This window comes from Papaver somniferum, chromosome 7, assembly GCF_003573695.1.
Source record: "Papaver somniferum cultivar HN1 chromosome 7, ASM357369v1, whole genome shotgun sequence".
Lineage (NCBI taxonomy): Eukaryota > Viridiplantae > Streptophyta > Magnoliopsida > Ranunculales > Papaveraceae > Papaver > Papaver somniferum.
The window spans coordinates 218,516,534-218,537,023 of record NC_039364.1 but is presented as its reverse complement, the minus strand read 5'-3'; the positions used below and the strand labels follow the sequence as shown (position 1 = coordinate 218,537,023).

At 36.9% G+C, this 20,490-nt stretch overlaps 2 protein-coding genes across 3 annotated transcripts; both read right to left on the bottom strand.

The window, feature by feature from the left end:
- Window positions 1-6,114: 6,114 nt before the first annotated feature.
- Window positions 6,115-8,099, bottom strand: LOC113299589 (transcription factor TCP7-like). Its single transcript, XM_026548639.1, has one exon. The coding sequence runs from the start codon at window positions 7,914-7,916 to the stop codon at window positions 6,996-6,998; it is 921 nt and encodes a 306-aa protein (XP_026404424.1). The 5' UTR covers window positions 7,917-8,099; the 3' UTR covers window positions 6,115-6,995.
- A 7,062-nt stretch (window positions 8,100-15,161) lies between these two features.
- LOC113299588 (E3 ubiquitin-protein ligase RING1-like) lies at window positions 15,162-18,241 on the bottom strand. Of its 2 annotated transcripts, none has more exons than XM_026548638.1 (2): window positions 16,961-18,241; window positions 15,162-15,548 (listed from the first exon to the last, which is right to left on the bottom strand). In XM_026548638.1, exon 1 carries the CDS (start codon window positions 18,119-18,121, stop codon window positions 16,970-16,972), a length of 1,152 nt encoding a protein of 383 aa, XP_026404423.1. In that variant the 5' UTR covers window positions 18,122-18,241; the 3' UTR covers window positions 15,162-15,548; window positions 16,961-16,969. The 2 variants fall into 2 exon arrangements, with proteins under 2 accessions (XP_026404423.1, XP_026404422.1); XM_026548637.1 differs by having other exon boundaries at window positions 15,168-15,535.
- Between the last annotated feature and the right edge of the window lie 2,249 nt (window positions 18,242-20,490).

The following is a 20,490-nucleotide window of genomic DNA, read 5'->3' as shown; positions in this document are numbered from 1 at the left end:
CACATATTCTTATGTATATTATATGAAAATCTGCTTAACTCGTAAACCGGATCGGTATGCATACTCGTATGCAAACCATTTTTGAACTGTGGTTACGGAACCAGGATCAGTTTCCAAATCGGTACGCAAACTAAGACAGTTTTGTGTTCCCGAACATGACTGTGTTTCCAAACCAGAACACCAACCGATTTAGTTCTGTGAACTCCGGAACCGGTGACAGTCTTAAGGTTTCCAAACCGATACGCAAACTTTAAAAGTTCTGTTAACTCCGGAACTTGGTTTGGTTAAATGTTACAAACCGGTCGGGATGTGTACTGTGACTGAACTGAGTCACGAAAGGAAATGGTATTTGTACCTTGTACACCTGCTAACCATGTCGATTATATTTTCAAGTGCTTTTAAATTATTTCTACGGGATAATTATCATTTGATTAATTCTCTAAAAACACTAGACTTATTTGATCACATATTTGTAACTCAGAGTTAATGTCTTATGTGTTCATGAAAAAGAATATTAAGTATTTAAGTTCAAACCGGCTAGTTTCGGCTAACCATGTTGAACATAGTCTTTGTACATGATAGGGTTACAATTTCAGCTAACCAGAGTGTATATCTCATTTATGTAAATCAGACTCAAAGATTCATCTAACGGTGGATATTGTTAGAGCATCGCTCGGTCGAACTTGCCATCTCAAGCTTGTCGTCAAAACTATATCTTGATTTCTAGTCTACAATTAGCTAAGTCTCGGACTAGGATATAAACGTAGTTGAGAAATAGAGGATCACAACAGTCATCATTGTGTTTTGCCGTTTGAAGGAGAAGATTAATCGAAGCTTTTGGTGAAATTCATCAACAAATGGTAAGTGAAGACTGACCTTTTCTATCAGTTGAGACGATGCCGCAAAATTAATTAGACTATCTAGTTGACGAATTTCTCGAAATATAATGACTAAGCTTAATGAACATTTGTTCATACTTGACGAATTTCGGTTAAGGACAATTTATTGTTCGGAATCAAAATCGTGATTCAAGATTATCATTCAGAAATAGCCTGGAACAGTGATATGTGTCACTAATGTTATTCAGGAATAATTCGATTGAATTTAGAGAGGAAATATAAAACTATTATTGATTCGGATACGAGACAGTGGTATCAGTTTCACTGGGAAAACTGTTATATGTCTGAACCTATATTACATGCACTCGTACACGTAGTGGAGTAGTTATATATCGACTTACAGATTATTGGTATGCATATTTTATGTATATCATATGAAAATCTGTGTGACTCGTGAACCGGATCGGTCTGCATACTTGTATGCAAACCATTATTGAACTTTGGTTATAGAATCAGTGGTGTATATCCAAACCGGTACGCAAGCTTAAACAGTTCAGTGTTCTTGAACTCGGTAGCGTTTCCAAACCGGTTCGCAAACCGATTCAGTTCTGTGAACTCTTGAACCGGCGACATTCTTTGAGTTTCGCAGTACGCAAACCTTAAAAGTTTTATGAAGTCCAAAACTTAGGTTTGGTAAAAAAATTGCAAATTGGTACGTAAACCTAAAAAGTTTTGTGAACTCCGGAACTCGGTTTTGGTTTAAAGTTTTCAAACCGGTACGCGTACTATGACTGAACCGACTCACGAACTACTATTTAATTGTACTCGTACATCTACTAATCATGTCGATCATATTCTCAAGTGTGTTTAATTTATTTCTATGAGATAATTAACATTTGATTAACTCTGTAAAATACTAGACTTAATTGATCACAAGGTTGTGAGTCAGAGTTAATGTCTTGTGTATTCATGATAATGAATATTAAGATTTTAAATTCAAACCGCTAGTTTCGGCTAACCATGTTGAACATAGTTTTTGTACACGGTTCGGTTACGGTTCTACCTAACCAAAGTGTATATCTTGTTTATGTGAATCAGATTCAAAGATTTATCTAACGGTGGATATTGTTTGCTTGCTTCCAAAGTTATCTTAGCTTAAACCTAAAGCAACCTATATTTTGAAAGTATATAAAAGGGGAACTTCAAGCAACTGGGATCTTTGAATCCCGACACTACTTTTTGGTGTGTCCTAGTTTTATCTAGAGTCGTCCTCTTCCCAACCCTTTTAGGGTTTAGCGATTACAAAGACTTCATATGGATTCGTGAAGCCATGTCAAGTTCTTTCCTTGATAACTCGTGTATCATGTATCTTGATCGATTGTTGAGTTTACTCACTTGATCAAGATAGATAGAAATCACAAAGTTCTCTTCGTCTCAACCTTTGTGATTCCACAAGTTTTATACTTGTAGGTGAAGAATAAAAGAAAAAGTTCACGGAGGCTAGAGGGTTCTTTTCTTTTAGAGAGGACGAGTACAGAGATAAAAGAAAAAGTTTATTATGGTGTTAATTAGCTACATCAACCCATCCAACAAAAACAGTTTTGGACATTAATACAAAATAATATTTTTCCTCCATGAGAAATCATAATGGTCAAATTAAACATGGCTAGTTTGAGGCGTATAGAAATTATTTGAGGCCTACCACTAAAACACAAAAAATGGTCGTGGTAAAGTAATTTCAAACACCCTTTATTTGCATGTTTATGTTAATGGTTAATATGTCCTTATTCATTAGTGATGATTAATTAATGGTGTGTTTGGTTGCAGAAATCCTATCTCCAAGGGATATATAATTCCATGGGATTATAATACCGGGAATCATGTAAATTTTTCGTGTGTTTGGTAATTAAGAGAAAATTTCTAGAATTCTTAGAATTTCCCTATTTTAAATCTCATATACAGTTTGTAGGTTTTTTAATGGGACAAAATATGGCTTTTAAGGTTAAAATAAAGTGGATCTACGAATCCCTCCTAAGTTTCCCAGCAAATCTTAGGGGGGAGGTGGTAGTCAAAAGGGGGAATTTGGTGGAATTATAAATTCCGAAGGAAGCGTGAATTCAAGGGATTTGTGCAATCAAATGTGCCAAGGGAATCGTAATTCCACCAAATCCCCTGGACCCATGAATTCCATCTTTGGAATTTTGTATCCAAACCCACCATAAGTTAATAGTTAAATTAATTAGGATTTGACTTTGATGATAGTTTTAGAACTAGAGTAGAGGTTCGTTTCCTCTTCTAAGAAGAAGAAGAAGAAGAAGAAGAGCTACGGCTTTCTGATTTTCTTAACAAAAATGAAACTTTATAACGATGATGAAGACTTTAGTAGTGATGATGAAGTTGGTGCATCTACGTCTTGACAATCAGATTATCTTGATTTCGATCCTACTGATTTTTGTTAATTATAACCCATAATCGGTAGATGTATAGCACCACATTGTTAATAATTTTTGTTAATTATAACCCAGAATCGGTAGATGTGGAGAGAAAAATGGAAATAACAATACGCTTTTAGCTCATACATGAATCAGGTTACATGTTACCCAATGTAAACCGATTATTGCACTTGGAATTTTTTTTCTAAAAATCATCAAGTACACAGTCGGTATATATATATGTCTACATAGACTGATTGTCTAGAATCGGTATGCTTGACTATTACTCATGCATCAATTTTGTCTAGTTAACTTTGCATAAAAATTCAGACAAGGTATATGAATAGGTTGATATTGGCATATACGTATACCGATTATAGTTGATGTTCATCAAACTTTAAGAAGATCAACTCAGAATCGATTGATGTAAGTGTACCCTATGTATCGATTCTGGACGATGTTCTTCGTATTTAATGAACATCAACAACCATCGATATACGTTAACGCCTATACCAAATGATTCTAGTTGAGTTTCAGAAAAGTTTGATAAAGAAATTTCATAGTTTCATAGTTAAATCATTGATAAATTTCTTTTAAAAGGAACAGATTAAAGGGAGTCAACTCAGTCACTTGAATTGTTTGTCACGTAAAATATTGTTTTGGAAAACCAAAAATGAATAAATACTAATAATAGTTGTTTGTGATCGGGTTTTAGTTGTTGTTTTTTTTTTTGATGGTTTGGAACAGTAGTCTTGGGCTACGTTCTTAACTCCTCGTAAGAAGTTATTTCGACCAATTACGGGATTCGAACCCCAACCTCCGCAATGAGAGGGAGTATACCAACCATCAAATTGTTAATTAAAGAATATTATGTTTTTTTATTAAAGATTGTTAATAGAAATGATTCAGGCTTTCCAAATGTTTTAGATAATTAGAACTATTAATTCTAATGTAGAGAGTATTTGGTATTTTAAAAAATTTAGACACCCCATATCCCCTTTTGTAGATTGAAGGGAAAAAATAATAGGTCTCAGATGATTTTTATAGGCCCCAAATCAGGAACCAGCTAGAATACATTTTTTCGAAAAGAGAAAAAAGAAAGAAACAGGCAAAACGATATGGGGTGTATAAAAATCCATTCAGGAATGTGTTCCGCCAATTTAAGATTTGTTCATCGATGTGTTCTTAAAAACCGAAGAAATACTTTATTTTAAGAAACATTCAGGAACAAATCTTAAGCCTGCATTATTTCATATCACTAGCACCTATTGCCTTCTTTTCTTGTTCCTTCTGTTTCTGAATTAGATCCTTCATGTCTAGTGATTATCAACCAGCACCGGAGCAAGAAAATCTCCTATAGGGAGGCAAAATTGTTTCACGGCAGGAAAAATATTAGACTTGGCATAAAAAAAAAAAGCATGGCATAAGTAAATTTAGGCTTGGGAACCATCTGACAGGGTAGGCAACTGTATACCCTTGCCATGGGTCAGCTCCGCCACTGTTATCAGCTTATAAAAACATGACATTCCCAAGTGTTTCGAGATTTTGTTTCTCTTATATGTTGAGGAATTCTCTCCCCAGATCACTGTAATTGGTGCTTGATTTACTGGATTCTTTGACATCACTTGAAGAAACTAGCTACTCGAAAGACTGGTCGATTTGCAATTTACAGGTCTCCAAAAACCAGTTTCCTATAACGAACGACCAAACTAGAATTTGTGTATTTGAGTCACGCTTGCGGCAAGCAATAAGGCTAAGTCCTATGGGCTAGATATTTAGCGGCTAGATTGGCCATCCACGTCAGATAGGGCAACCTCCTAAGTCCTATGGGAGTGCTAATCTAGCAGCGAGATTAGCAGTCCACGTCATCTGGAACCACTGAGCGCCGAACCATTCAGCGTTTAGGTCACTTTCTAAGCGCTGAAACATTCAGCGTTTTAATCTCGGTCGTTAGATTTTTGTGAGCGCCGAACCATTCAGCGTTTTGGTCACTTTTTGAACGCCGAACCATTCAGCGTTTCAATCTCGCTGATAGTTGGACTACGAGCAAATGCTAGGAGAGAGAATAATCCAAAAATAGTGTAACTTTTTCCCCACACTTTTTTCTTGATTTGCAACACTTTTTAGCCAATCTAGCGGTTCAAGTTAGTCTAATGCTCAAGTTATTTATCAAGAAGATGTGAAAAGCTCCGGTTGCTATTTTCACGATACCAGGGGGTTGTTCTTTAGGAGATCCACAATTTTGACAGAAATGAAATATAGAACACATTAATGCTTCTGGTGAGCTGCCGCGCGCCATTAATATTATTTTGTAGATTCAAAACAAAATATGATTGTTTCAGGTATCACATCCATCTCGATATGTCCTACAATTTACCAACTCCTTGTTACCAGGTTCGTAATTCACATTACACCGTTTTAGTATATACAAAGTAAAATATTCATCTAAAATGATATTCCATTCTTGTCTTCTTACCTTAATGTTAAATTGCCATAGTGAATTCTCAAGTAACCCGTCAACTCCAATGGAGAACATGCCTCAGTACATGAATTGGCTCAGTGTGAGAAGCAATGCAGAATGTTAGCCTAAATATAAATAGGCTCGACAATATCTTCATACCGAGAACTTAGACTTACCGAAAGACCGGGTTCTGTTTTGTGCATCCTTGCATTAGCAATTGTGAAGCTCTGGCTTCTGAAAACCTCATTTTGCATCAGAATACAACTTAAGAGTACAGTAAATAATATGCAATCAATCAAGAAATAAGTGTACATGCTCTAATTTGGGGAAATTGCAGAGTACATTGATAAAACCATTAATGGTGTGGAAAGAAGTATAATAGTTAATAGAACATAAATACTTTTTTCTTATTCACACTGGGTAGACATGATAAACAAATCCATTACATACAGAGATGATTATCTTATAAATCCAATAAAAATTGCTATAAAAATATTACAGATTAAAAATAGTGATATGTTCTTCTAGGCATTGAACACAAGATAATTTCTGCAACCATTGCCATATACTAAACCCTGCTTCACCAGCATACAGAGCAAGACCGAAGAGCTAGATAGAGAGTGAGAGAAAACAAAGGCAAAAGTACTGTAATTTGGTAATTCCACTGAGCCAAAAGAAATTCCTAATTTCTTCTCACTGAATGGATGGAATTTCAATCTGAAACCATGAAATTGAATGAAGATCACACCCAGAATTTCAACACCCAATAAAAGTAGTCAATTTTGTTTTACAATTTGTAAAACCAAATTTCTTCTCCATTGACACTTCTGCAGTCCTTTCTGAATACTCAGTACGCTACATAGGATTCCACCCACCAATTCTCAAAAACATCCCAATCTTCATTCAATTCTTCATAGCAAAAAAAATTGAAGGAGAAAAAACATCCCAAATCATCAATTTCAGGCAAATCTTTTCTCTTAGTCTTCTCCAACAAAACCCCCAATTTCCAACATCAGAAGTAGTAGTAGAAGAAGTAATAATGGCCGTACTAGTAACTGGAACTATAATAAATAAATCCCTAAATTTGATATAATTCTTGATAGATCATCATACACTAAAATTCCTGGATTTTTTTTTCTTCCCCCAAATGACCAAACCTAACAAAGAAGAAATCAAAGAGAAAACCCTAATTTATACTCTAAAACCCTAACTTGATCCACACACACACAAAACAACTTCCATGAAATCAAATCAAATTCTTAATTAACGAGGTTCATCATCTCTTCCACCCGAAGAAGCTGGTTGAGTAGACATCGAAGCTAATAAATTAAGATGACCTTGTGTAACTGGACCAACTGGAAAATAATTCCCAAGTCTAACCCCAGAAGCAGCAGCTTCATTCATCTGTTGTTGCTGCTGCTGTTGGTGTTGTTGATGCTGTTGGCTAAACCTAGCGGCAGACATAAATGGTTGAGAAGCCATCAAAGCAGCAGGAGTAGGTAAAACCATATCAGGTGTAGCAGAGAAACTCCAAACTTGACCATAATCAGGTCTAGCAGGTACAGCCCAAAACCCCCCACCAGCAGCAGCAGCCATGGCAGTTGTCACACTAACACCACCATTAGAATTATCATTTTTATCATGATCATCCCCATGATTATGATTATGGTTTTCGATATCATTGTTGTTATTATCATCGAGTCTAATTCTCTTACCAAGTAAAAAAGGGGTAGGATTAAGAATTTGATTATTATGATTAATATTAATAGGTTTTTGATCTAAAGAAGAAGACATAGAAGAAGTATTAGAGCTACGAACAGAGAGTGAAACAGCAGAGAAACTAGCAGGAGTAGTACCAGTACCAGTAGCAGCTATAATTGATGGTTCAGCTTGACGTAGTAACCACTCAATTGTTTGTCCATCAGATTTATGACCTAATTCACGTGTTAATTGAAATACCCTAGCTGCACATACAATTGGCATACGAATTCTTCTTCCTCTTCCATCTACTTTACTATGTCTATCTTTTGCTGGTGGCTTTTTCACTGCTAATACTCCATTATTAGTACCACTAGTAGTATTAGTTCCTGTTTGTTGTTGCTGTAATTGCTGCTGCTGTTGTTGTTGTCTTGATGATGGGTCTATTAGAACACCTCCATGACCAATTCCATCTGTTGTAGCCATGGATTTTGAGTCTTTCGAAGCTTGATTTGGAAATTGGAAAATTTGAAACCCTTTTCTTTTCTCTCTGTTTTTGTTTGTTCAGGGTTCAGTTGAGTTTTGAGAGAGAGTGAGAGTGAGTAGGTTTTTTTTGCTGGAGGAGGAATGAGCTGTTTTGTGTGAGTAGTTGTGAGTTGTGAACAGAGAGAGAAATGGAGGGAAAAAAGAGGTCTAATGATTGAGCGGCAGGAGCGGGTGGAGACAGAGAGAAGGGCACATGGGGTTGTGGGACCTACTTTACCACGCCCCCACCAGCTTGGGCCCACTTAAAACCTCTGGGTCTAGTCTCGAGTCTCTTCTTTTTTTCCTCTTTTCTTTTTTTTTTCCTTTTTATTTTTGTAATTTTCTCATATCTGAATGCGGTGGTGGTGGGTGGCCTAGTCAGTCATTGGCGAATCTTTCCGTATCACTAATTTTACCGTCTTATTCGCGTACGTTTGCAACTCCGAATCCAAGTCGCGTATTACGTGGTATTCCCGGATTATTCGCGAATCGTTCACGAATTTTACGTATCCCGAATGATACGTCCGCTTAATTCGGCATAAATTCTTTAGCTTTTACTTTTCAAAGACTCCACTTTTTGGGCTTTACTGCCTCCCGAGCATACACGACCAAATATTAGACGTGTTGTAATTTTTATGAAACAAAAACGACTGAAGAGATTTGAAGATGAAGGTGAGAGAGATCTCAAACTCACTAACCAAGCATCTAAACCAGCATACGACGTCCTCTTGGATAACTAATGTTGTATATATTATTAATATCATCATATTAAGTTTATTTTTTCTTTAAATAACTCACACATATGCATAAAAATTGGTCTATGACCTTATAAATACAAATTATTTGTTATATATAGATACCGAATTTTCAGAATCGAACTCACATTTATAAATCGAATTATACACGTACGTATGCCGTTCCGAATTACTGACGAATCACGTTCCGTTGACCGAATTTTGGACCGAATCTGAATTTTACAAAACCGTATAATACTCGTATGTTTGCCGTTCCGTTTGCCGAATTCCGAATCGCTAACTAGGGTGGGTGGTGGTAATTACTGTTACAGTGATGAAATTGGAAGTGAAGTGAAGTCAGTCAGTCGTCTGAACTGACACTTGTTGACTTGTCATTTACAGAATATGCCACTTTTGTTTGTTTTTTGATTTTCCGTTTATGTCCTTTTTAGCAAAAGCAAAACAAAATTTAGATAAAGCATTTTTGGGATTAGCAATTTGATTAGATTAGATGGAAAGGCAGACAGTGTAATCCACTAATCATGAAAGTTTTGAGATTAACATACACGTGATTCTTAATGGTCGATTTGGTGGGTGCATATGTGCGAATTTAGGAGGTAAACTTGGATGCGGTTCAGAGACTGTGTTTCATAAGATGGTCCAGTGACTTAAAAGTCAAGAACAGTGGGTCTAAAGAGATCGAGAACAAGAGATCGAGAACTCACATATCGTTCATGATGTTTTCCGGCTGGTTTTGCCTGACGGCGGTGCCATGATTTCGCCGCCGGGAAAATACGATTCAAGTCAAAGAATGGGCCCGTTTCTTAAATGGCGGTCAATCATTTATAATCACGTCTTCTGCATATCAGATTTCATTCTCGTAAATCAATTAACTAATGTGCTAAGAAGAAAAATGAAGAGAAAAATATTAGTTGGAGTACAAATTTGCTGGCTTGCACTTTGAGCAGCCGTCAACGTTGGGGACCAATATCTATTCAAAACACGTGAAAGCATGCGGGTCCCATATTGACGTTTGACTGACGGCTCTGGCGAAGTGTTTGCGGACCAGTGAAAACACCAGTTCTTTCTTTCTTTTTACTATAGCCCTTATAAGGTGAATTTACTTTTTTCCATTTGGAGCAGCAGTAAAACGAACAGCTTCTGCCATCCAAAGTCCAAAAGAATCCTCCGAGAGATGAGCTCTACCAAGCAATATTTACTCTTCTCGTTGAGCTCTCTTCCTTTGTTTTGAGATTATGGCTGGCAATTGAGATCTTTTTGGTATTATTTGTAATTAGAAAAGCAAATGATCGTCTAAAACTCTAAAAGCTTTCACTAACCCTTTCTTGTAACTTTTGCCCAATCGGTGTATCCTTGCATACGATATTCTCTGTACTTTATCCTCTTTTTTTTGTGTAAACATATACTTGCATATCATACTTTTTGCATTATTTTAGTTGGTCTTGTCTTGATCATGCACCTCCCACCTAATTTCGCGACTCGTCTAGAGTACCGAAAGACCGTAAGCTTCAACTTGTTGGATATCAAGATTTTTGATAGGGGAAATCCGAGTTGTAAGGAGACAGCAAAGAATTAGGGTTGGCAAAATGGCAACAGTTCAATTTACAGGCTATTTTATCAAAAAAGTAGGCTCAGGAGCCAGCCAACCTCAACAAGTCCGGTAAGGGATATCGGACAATTAAGCACCCTTTCGGTGCATTTTATTGTTGAAGGATGCGACTTGTAATTATGGATAAAGATGCAAGGTTACCTTGGTCTATCTAAAAGGTCATTGTATCGCTGGCTACCACCATCTGGTAGTAACGTTTCAAAGGATATAAGCATTTGTCGGTGAAATTCGAACCAAATTATGGCATCTATGTCGGTTATAATAATCGGATTGGGTTCTGGTTTCGGATCAACCCAAAACCCGTATATCAACAAGTCACTCTAGGACTACCACCACTTGGCCAACCATTTCCCACAAGATACTATTTGATGCATGTAGCCCTGTCCGTTTCCAAAAGGAAAGAACGATTTTTTGGGGACCATGGTTCTTTTGGGAGCATGGTTTTATTAGGCCACCTTCCCTATAGTGATAAGGGGTGTTCTAAAACGTTGAAATAACTAACCTATCCTTAACCTAATTTAATTTAAAACCAACCTAATAACCACCAATATATATAACCACCACCTCCTCCCATCACCACCACCGATTACCACCACCACCACCTCCGATTATCACCACCACCAACCACCTCCTCCCACCACCACCGCCCACCACCGCCGATTACCACCACCACCACCTTCGATTATCACCACCACCAACCACCACCACCACCACCGCCTATTTAAGAAATGTAACAACATCAATGCAATCACAATTAAGTTCTGTTACATGATAATTTTATCGAGTATAAAAGACGCCAGCCGCAGCCTGATTCTGCCATGGGACCACTCCGGAGGTATTTTCCAACAAACCCTTCACTTTAATTTGATTTTGATTGCTTCAATCGAATAGAAATCATCAAAATAGGGTTTTAGTAGGAGTTACAGAGCCATGTTCGGTTAGGCCGATTTTCCAAAAATAGGGTTTTACTAACCGAACTTCTTGAAAATGAAGAACACGAAGAACAATTCGGTGCTATTGGATTTAAAACTAAGTCACCGAACTCTCTGTTCGGTTGTTTCGCAAAAAAATTTAAAACTACAAAGTAACCGAACTCCACCCTTAGAACCGAAAAAAAAACAAATCCAGTCTAACCGAACTGTGTTGTTGTGGCCACTATCTTGAGTTCCAAAATAACCGAACTTAGCCGATAGAGTTCGGTTTTTTCGCAAAAAAATTTAAAACTACAAAGTAACCGAACTTAGCCAATAGAGTTCGGTTGATTCGTAAAAAATACTTTTAACTGAACTCCTTGTATTAGAACAACAGAAGTCCATAAGTTCGGTTCCTTCGCAAAATAAGGATATCACCGATCTTTCGTAGTAACCGAACGTTTGCCTAATTGCATATATGCATATATAAGCCTGGTTCGGTTGATTCGCAAAATATGTTGAAGTTTGCGAACTAACCGAACTTCTAACACTAGGTTACTTTTAACCTGCAGTTCGGTTGGAAACTTGGTTGCGTTGAAGTTTGCGAACTAACCGAACACACAAGATGTACCCAAATAAATTGTTAAGTTCAAAGTTCGGTTACCTACCATTTTATCCTAGGTAACCGAATATTACACTGTACGACCAGAATCTCAATTAACGAGCGAGTTCGGTAACCTGCGTGTTTGGAAAACGTAACCGAACTACACTTTCAGGTGTGTTCGGTTACATGTTCTTGACATATGGTAATCGAACTGACCCAAATCTACATAAAAATTTTCATTTTTTTTTGAAAGTTTGGAGCAATTCAACCAACATTATCTAAGTTTGAAGCACACCTGGGTACCCAAATACCCTTCCTCCGGTTGTGGTTGGTAAAATCCATCGTTTTTCATGTTTTCCTTCTTCATCTTCTCTGACTTTACTCTCTCAATAATTCTACTTCTTTAAATAAAAAATCATCTGATTTTTTAATCTCACTAATTATCTTTAACTTAATCATCTCACTAATCATTACACTAACTATTATTAACACTAACTAATCATCACCCAAAATTAATCAGGAGGGTAATTTAGGTATTAATATAATATCCAGATAAGGGGTGACCTAGATTTACTTCTAATGTCTTTATCCAAAATAAAACCATGGTCCCCAAAAAAAACCAAGGTCCCCCCAAAAAAACCATGGTCCCAAAAAACCTAGTCTATAACTTGAACAACTAACATAGTCCAGATATATGACTATTAATACAGACCTTTGATCATTTCCATCTTCACCCCACTACCAATCCCAATGCTAGAATCATTCCACTCTTCACCGTTAAGATTGTGACACCTATTGTCCAAATTTTGGACTAGCCCCTGTTGGACTAGATGTAGCAAGGTCGTTTCCAAAACTCCCATAGTGCTTAATTGATGACAAATTTTCCAATGTTGCTGATGAGGGTTACCATTTTGCTTGGCGGTGTACCAAATTACAGATAAGACAAAACATATTTTGGTAAGAAATTGGTACACCCCCAAGCAAAATGATATCCCCATTAGCAGCCATGAAATTTTCCAGCTCAAGTGTCAGTTTTCACCAAGTGATTTGCTGTTTAGATGTCATTATATGTACAAACACATATCTTTTAGATAGGTAATCCCCCCCCAATAATTTGTGCACCAATGTTTTTAATATCGTCGACATAAATGGATAAAAAAAGGACTAATTTATCCCGTCTAATAAATTTGCTCCATTGTAAATGCAATGACCACGAAGTAATGTCACCCAACAACGTATCATCTTCATCGCCAATCGGACCTGTAATGTACTAGTACTACACCCATCAACGTCACACCCGATCCGGCCACTAATGTTTTTGTAGAGTAGACCCATATTATTGCAAATGGCATTTTAGGTAATTTATTTGTGAATGTAAGGGCAAATGTAATACCAGGTTCTGATTTTTCTGAACCCAGATAAGGACCTGAGATCCGTGCTGTTTTTTCTTGGCAAATGACAGAAGGTGAGAGTGACACTGACATACCATTTTAATATACACACCTGTCAAACACGCTTAATCCGCACGTGCTGTACCTGACTAGAAATGCATTTTAGATGACTCTGTCTAATCTGTGGTGTTCGTATGTTTGCTGATTGCTTTTAACATTCTTTTTCCTTCTCTTTACAGATATACAAAGAAGGGGAGAGGGGGAGCAGATAGTGTGCCCAACTTGTCATTGTGGGACCCATTTTGCACAACCCACGCACCATCACACGATTACTTGTGACAAATGGCACCCTCTGCTGCATTATTTTACTATATTGTCGTCGGAGTAGGACCATTTCTTCTTTTTTGTACCTTGAGGATAAGATTTTTGTTTAATTAGCAGCAGCTTAATCAAAAGTTACAATTTGTCTACATTTTTTTAAGCATGTGTTGGTTTTCATTAAGGGAAAATAATTAGTTACATGGGTGGTGGTAGAAACTCACGTATTGGCAAGGGACAGGTACACCTCCAAGCGATTTGGTACCCCTATTAGTAGTCTTGGAAGATTTGATCTAGATCTTGATAACGAGGTAAAAGAAACTACCCACCGAATCAATTATATGATAATTCCTCCGTTTCAAAATAATAGACGGGTTTCAGGTGTAAGTTGTACATAAAACCAGCTTATTTGTACATAAAACCGAGCCAATTCATAGTGCTCTATGTAACTGATGCGAGTCATGTGACACAGGTTAAATGAGCTAAACAACAATGTGAAATTCCAGAAACGCTCTTAATTAACAATGAAAAATCACCTCAGTCAAATTTACAGTTCCTCCTGTTTCATCATTTTTATATTTATGTTCTTTATCAAAAATGATCAAACAAGTGTGCCGAGCACAAAACCTCGTCTTGCGCATAAACTTTTGTTTTAAAAATTTTCTGTATGGTTCACCACAAAATCTCATTTCTTTGGAAATGAATTCACTTTTTCGTTCAAGGGTTTTGTGTTTTTCACGGAAAAAAAACATCAGAGAAGTTGACGTGTCTTGAGGTTTGATCACGTTAGTACTAAATTTGTACTGTACGCAATCGAAGTACAATCGTAATTAGAATTATACATACGATGTGAAAAGGTAAAAATCTCCGTTTAAGGCGACTTGTCACTGCAGAAAAAGTATGATTACTTAGGTCGGTTGGGCCTATTTGATCTTTCTTAACTAGAGGAATTCAACTTCCACCATTTAAACAACTGTTTTCTAATCCACACCACTCAAACTTACACCTTGTCTACACCTATCTAGTAGAAGCATTACTGATGCAAATCCGTTCATGAATCGTAATCTCCACTCACGTTTAAACTTTTTCCAATTTGATTTTTAGGGTCGTTTGTATGAACTCGGTTCTAAATATATTAGTATGAACTCGGTTCTAAAAAAAATGAGCGAGACTAACCTATCTCTGTAATTTTGTCGTGGCAAAATATCAAACAAGCTTGAGTTGCCTTGAACTCGGAAACGAACCTATTGAGATAACCACAGTGTAAGATGAATTTCCAAGCTAAAAGCTTGTGCATATCAGCATGACCTACGGCCCCAGATCGTGCCGTCCCCAGCTGTTTACTCGGGGGTAACAGCATTCCAATTCTGGAAGACGCACAATCAAGATGAACAAGATGTTCGATTGTTGGGAGAAAATGTGGACCAAGAATATCACAGCAGCCTGGAGTGCGCAAGGTTCTTTATGCAATGCTATAAAACACCTGATACACAACCATCTTCACTAGCAAAGCTCCTGATCCTCCTACAAAATTACTGATAAACCAAAAGCCCACAAAGACATGCAGCATTGTTCTACCGTACCGTACGGATCCAGAACATACAGTTGTAAGGAGAGATTTCATAGAAACCCAACGAAATTAGAGAAAGAAAGCTCATAGCACAAACTGAAAACATTTTACGATTTGATGGCTATGAACAATAACGATACAAATGCATATGGCTAAAAAAAGCGTCATTCATAACGAATGCTGAAATTACAAAAGAAACTCCGCAGATGGTTGAAACATAAACTCTACTTTGAACTACCGCAATATTTAACTGTGTATATTAACCCTTTCCTTACATGTTGTTCATCCACTTACAGACATGAAGAGAAACGGTTTGTGTGTACCGCAACTACAACTGAAAAACCTGTTCTCAAGTTCACCAAGCATAAAGAAGCTGGCAAGACACCTGACTCCGCCAGTGAGTGCCATAAATTCAGCTTCTCCTACAAAACAAAACTTTATAAGTCTAAATTAGGATTTCACAAGTCTAACACCTTATACATTGAATAACAAGCAATTTGCTTGTCTAACCATGTGAAAACCCTAGCTGTTCTTGCATAAGAGATTACACATGCTTGTCTAACCATGAATACAAAACTTTAGTTTAATTGATGAGTATGACTTGTAATACAAAACTTTAGTTTAATTGATCGAGTATGACTTATATAGGCTACCGCGATATTGTTGTGAATATATGTTATTGTTATGAATATATGTTACGAAGGAAAGTTCATACAAAGATATGATAGGAAGCAATAGCCTAGATACGAAGATATGTTTAAGCAACAAGAAAACAGAATAATTAACTGGTCCAACTAGTTTAGTTTTTTGTCATTGGCTCATTGCACCATCAGACTCAATACATAAAAAAGAAAAAGAAAATGGCTTCATCTGTAACTAAGGTGATAGTATTTAGCTTCCTTGAAATGCCCTAAACTGAATTAGTGATTCCCATATATCAAGAATCACAACATGCATGTTACTAAGTAGAATAGTTCATGTGTGTGTACGCTGCAGTTCCCTACGCTCAAAGTGATAACCTGGCTGACCTGTCTCTGATAGTCTAATAAGAGAATGAAGGCGGCTACCACAGACGACCGCTTCACTATTCCTAGAAGAATCAATGCTTTGTTTGACATATGCGCTCGACATATTTTGTTCAGAAATAATTTCTAATCGACATGATCCTAATCCTAACCAAGAGACATCAACTATGTAGAATATACCGAATACAGAATGATCAAAAGTCAAAGGAATAACACTCCATAGAGCCATGAACCCCAGCAGTAACTGTAATTCTCACTATTGTCCTACATAACAACTGCATCACTAACCAAATAAAATAGATGTATCTCAATAACTGTTTCAGTCAGTCTGAAGTGAGAACACTATAAGTTGTGCAACTTGTGCACTAGCGCTACTTCTATTATAATATCATATACCTAATACACTGGGTGCAGAATCAATGGTATATTCCTCACATTAAATAAGCTTAGGTTTGAATGACAACGAAAAAGAGGAGTATAATCAGTGCATGGTTATAATTCTATTTGAACTTTAACTATCAGTGGGAATAATTTGATGCTCACACACCCACACTGCTGCAAACTACAATTAGTTTTTTTTTTTTTAAAGATCGTTTTCAAGTCATAAAATTCATTTATTGATCCAAATATCCCTCACGTGGTTGAAAACTAGATACAGCATGGTCAGCAATGCACCTCCTTAGAAAAAGGACAATGCATGTAAGGTCTTCTTTGGTGCTTCAGCATTCTACCACTATCCCATAAAGATTCCAAATTTCAAAAGTTCTTGCAGACACAATGAGTCAAGAACAAATAAAAAAACACAAATGGTAAAAAAAATACCTAAAATCCTCAATCCAATTCTTCAAAGCTGGGTTGAACATCCCCACTTCCCTGATTACCCGGGTTCCTACTGCCATCATTGTTGTTGTTGTTGCTGGTATTGTCAACCCCACTGCCACTTGTCCCTGCCCTTGGTGTCTGTTCAAATAGTGGCCAAGGAAGTGAAATCCTAAACCTCCTCTCAGTTGTTCTAGGGGTATTAGGCACTGCATCACCAGAACCAGTCCCTCCACCCCGTGAAGGATTCTCTGCAGTTTCTCGACTTCGCTGCTCATAATCTGGATCATCAGTTGGCAATTCATATCGACAAACAGGGCAAGAATTATGCAACTCCAGCCAAGGCAGGATACAATCAGGATGATAGATATGCTTACAGGGCATCTGTTTAGTAACAGACCCTAATTCAAACTCATCTTTACACACAGCACACTGAGAAGAATCAGATGATAGTATTTCCTCAGTGATATTCACAGTTGGTAATTTCTCAATTGCTGTCTTGGCAGCAGGTGGTGTTCCATACCTATTGGGATCGTTTTCTGCTAACTGTTGAATCAATTGTTCAAGCCCAGGACCCAAGAAATAATCCCCTAAATTCGATGGCAGACCAAACCCTCCATCACCACCACCACCAAGCTCACCATCCATAGGATTATTCTCAATCACAAACTGAATATTGGCACCACCACCAGCCATACTATTAATATAATTCTGAAAAAACATAAGAGGATTAAAAACATCTGGATCATTAGACCCACCACCACTTTGAGAAGACGATCGGTTTTGATTCTGAGTTTGATTCTGGGTTTGATTCTGAGTTGGGATCCTTGCATCCATAGGTTGTTCAAGCATAGTAAATAGATTCATAGGGTTTTGAAACTCCATTGAAGAAGTTGTAGAAGCAGATGAGAATAGCGGAATACCAGCAAACGGGTTAGGAAACCCACCACCAGCGCCACCACCACCAAGAGGATGAGTAGTTTCAGAGAATGACAAGAAAGGGCTTGGATTAGGGTTAGGGTTTTCGACTTCTTCAATAAACTCACCATTACAATTAGGGCAAACCAAATCAGACGCTGTTACTGAAATTGAAATTGTACGTTCACATTGATAACAATAATACATTCTACCACCACTTTGTTGATGCCTTATTACGAAAGCCATCTTTTTACAGACGAAAAATCAATCGAATCGAAGAAGATGGAAGAAAAAGGATTTTTTTTTTTTTTTTTGTATGAATTGAGAGAGAGGAGAATTTTTGGTCGCTATGGTTTCAAGTTTAAGGAAAAGACATATAAATACCGGATATAACTTATGTACTATGGACGTAATTTTATTTATTTTGACGGGACCGAATTCGATGGGGAAACGTGGTAACTTAAGTGTGTAGTTTTTGTTTACTTACATAGTAAAGTGAGTGTACGATACGCTTGTACTTTTGTATTGCCGGTGTTGGACGGTCAGTTATAGTTAACGATTTGTGTTTGCTTTTTGTTGGGTGATAAGATTGCCTACCTTAAATGTGGGTGTACGTTTGGTGTGATATGTTCCCGGAATCCGATTGGTGTTATGACCGTCGTTGCGATAAGAGTTCTAACCTTGGTGTGACACGAATAATGAGATAAATCCATTTCCTCCTTGGACTGAGGAATAAATCCACTTCCTCCTTGGACTGAGGAACTAGATCAGTCTGGCAAGACATTCCCGTAAGCCACCATCAAAAGTGTAGGAACTTGAGGTGTTGTTTAAGGGGAAATAATCGTTTGGTCCTTTTTTAGATGGATCCATGTCAGTTTAGTCCTTTGATCAAATGCCTTTACTGTTTGGTCCATAATTATTTAAAAATATTAAATGGACAAAAGTATCCTTTCAGGTTAATTTCTATTTATTTTTTGTAGCAGTTCATTCGTCAAAAAGAACTCCTGTTAATTTCTACTTATTTTTTCAGAAATCACCTAAACACCAGAGTTCATTCCAGAAATGAACTCCATATAAAAACCTAAGAAAACCAGAGTTCATTCCAGAAATGAACTCCATATAAAACATAAAAAACCCAGAGTTCATTCCAGAAATGAACTCCATATAAAAACCTAAGAAAACAGAGTTCATTCCAGAAATGAACTCCATATAAAACATAAAAAACCAGAGTTCATTCCAGAAATGAACTCCATATAAAAAACCTAAAAAACCAGAGTTCATTCCCAGAAATGAACTCCGTATAATCACCTAAAAAAACAGAGTTCATTCCAGAAATGAACTCCATATAAAAACCTAGAAAAATAGAGTTCATTCTTTACATGAACACACACAAAAAATCCATAAAAATCAGAGTTCATTCGTAGAAATGAATTGCAGTAGCATCATCTTCGTTGTCTTCAAACAGCAGCAGCAGCAACAGATCCATGAAATCGTCGTCATCGTTTTCTTCTTCTTCATCATCAACAACAACATCAAATTCAAGATCTTCAACACGAGCAGCAAACATCAAAAAATTAAGATCTATCGTCTTCATTGTCATAAATCTATCGTCGTCTTCATCATCTTCATCGTTTTCATCATCATCTTCAAAAGAAAATAGAGTTCATTTCAAGAATGAACTTCATCAAATTCATCATCTTCAACAATAGCAGCAGCAGCGATGAAGAAAAACATAAATCTATCTTCATCAAAAAAAAACATCAAAATCTTCATCACAAATCAGAGTTCATTCCTGAAATGAACTCCGTCATCTTCATCTTCTTCATCAGCAACAACAACTCATCTTCATCATCTTCATCCTCTCCATTATCAGCAGCAACAACAGTTCGTCGTCGTCTTTAAAACAACATATCTTCATCGTTTACAGTAGCACATCAAAATCTTAAAAAATCGTTCACATCTTCAACATTAACACCAGCAGCAACGATGAAGAAAACCCTAGAAAAATCGTTTACATCTTCAACAGTAGCACCAGCAGCAAAAAACGATGAAGAAAACCCTAGAAAATCGTTTACATATTCAATCTTTCGTTTACATCTTCATCTCTGTTTCTTGTTTCACAAAAGAAAAATAGAGAGAAAAAAGTAGATCTGGAAAAGAAAAGAAAAGAAAAGAAGATGAGAGAGAGAGTAAATCTGAAAATGATTCCATCTCTCTTACCTTTTGACTATATGTATGGTCCTTATCCAAAAGAGTATTTCTGCCACTACAAGGTGACATTTACATCATCCATGACATCAGCCTAGGACCAAACAATAATTCTTAGGACCAAACTATAATTTATATTACCAAATAAGACCAAATAGACAGTTGACTGGGTCAATTGGACTAGACCCTCTCTAAAATATTATTCCTAGGACCATATAATATTTCCTACGTTAATGTGAGTCCTTGGGTTGTTATTGGGCACCCGAACCGAACTGAATCTTATCGAGATCCAGTTGTGAGTCCTATAATTGGATCCATTAGCAATTTAGGACCCTACGAGTATTCTCTGATTGTAATCAAAATCCTATCGGGCCCAAACGAGTAATACTTGTCGGGTGATCGGATAT

Excerpts from the sequence above, each read along its gene's own strand:
- LOC113299588 (XM_026548638.1), bottom strand. The coding sequence starts at position 18,121 with ATGGCTTTCGTAATAAGGCATCAACAAAGTGGTGGTAGAATGTATTAT.
- LOC113299589 (XM_026548639.1), bottom strand. The coding sequence starts at position 7,916 with ATGGCTACAACAGATGGAATTGGTCATGGAGGTGTTCTAATAGACCCA.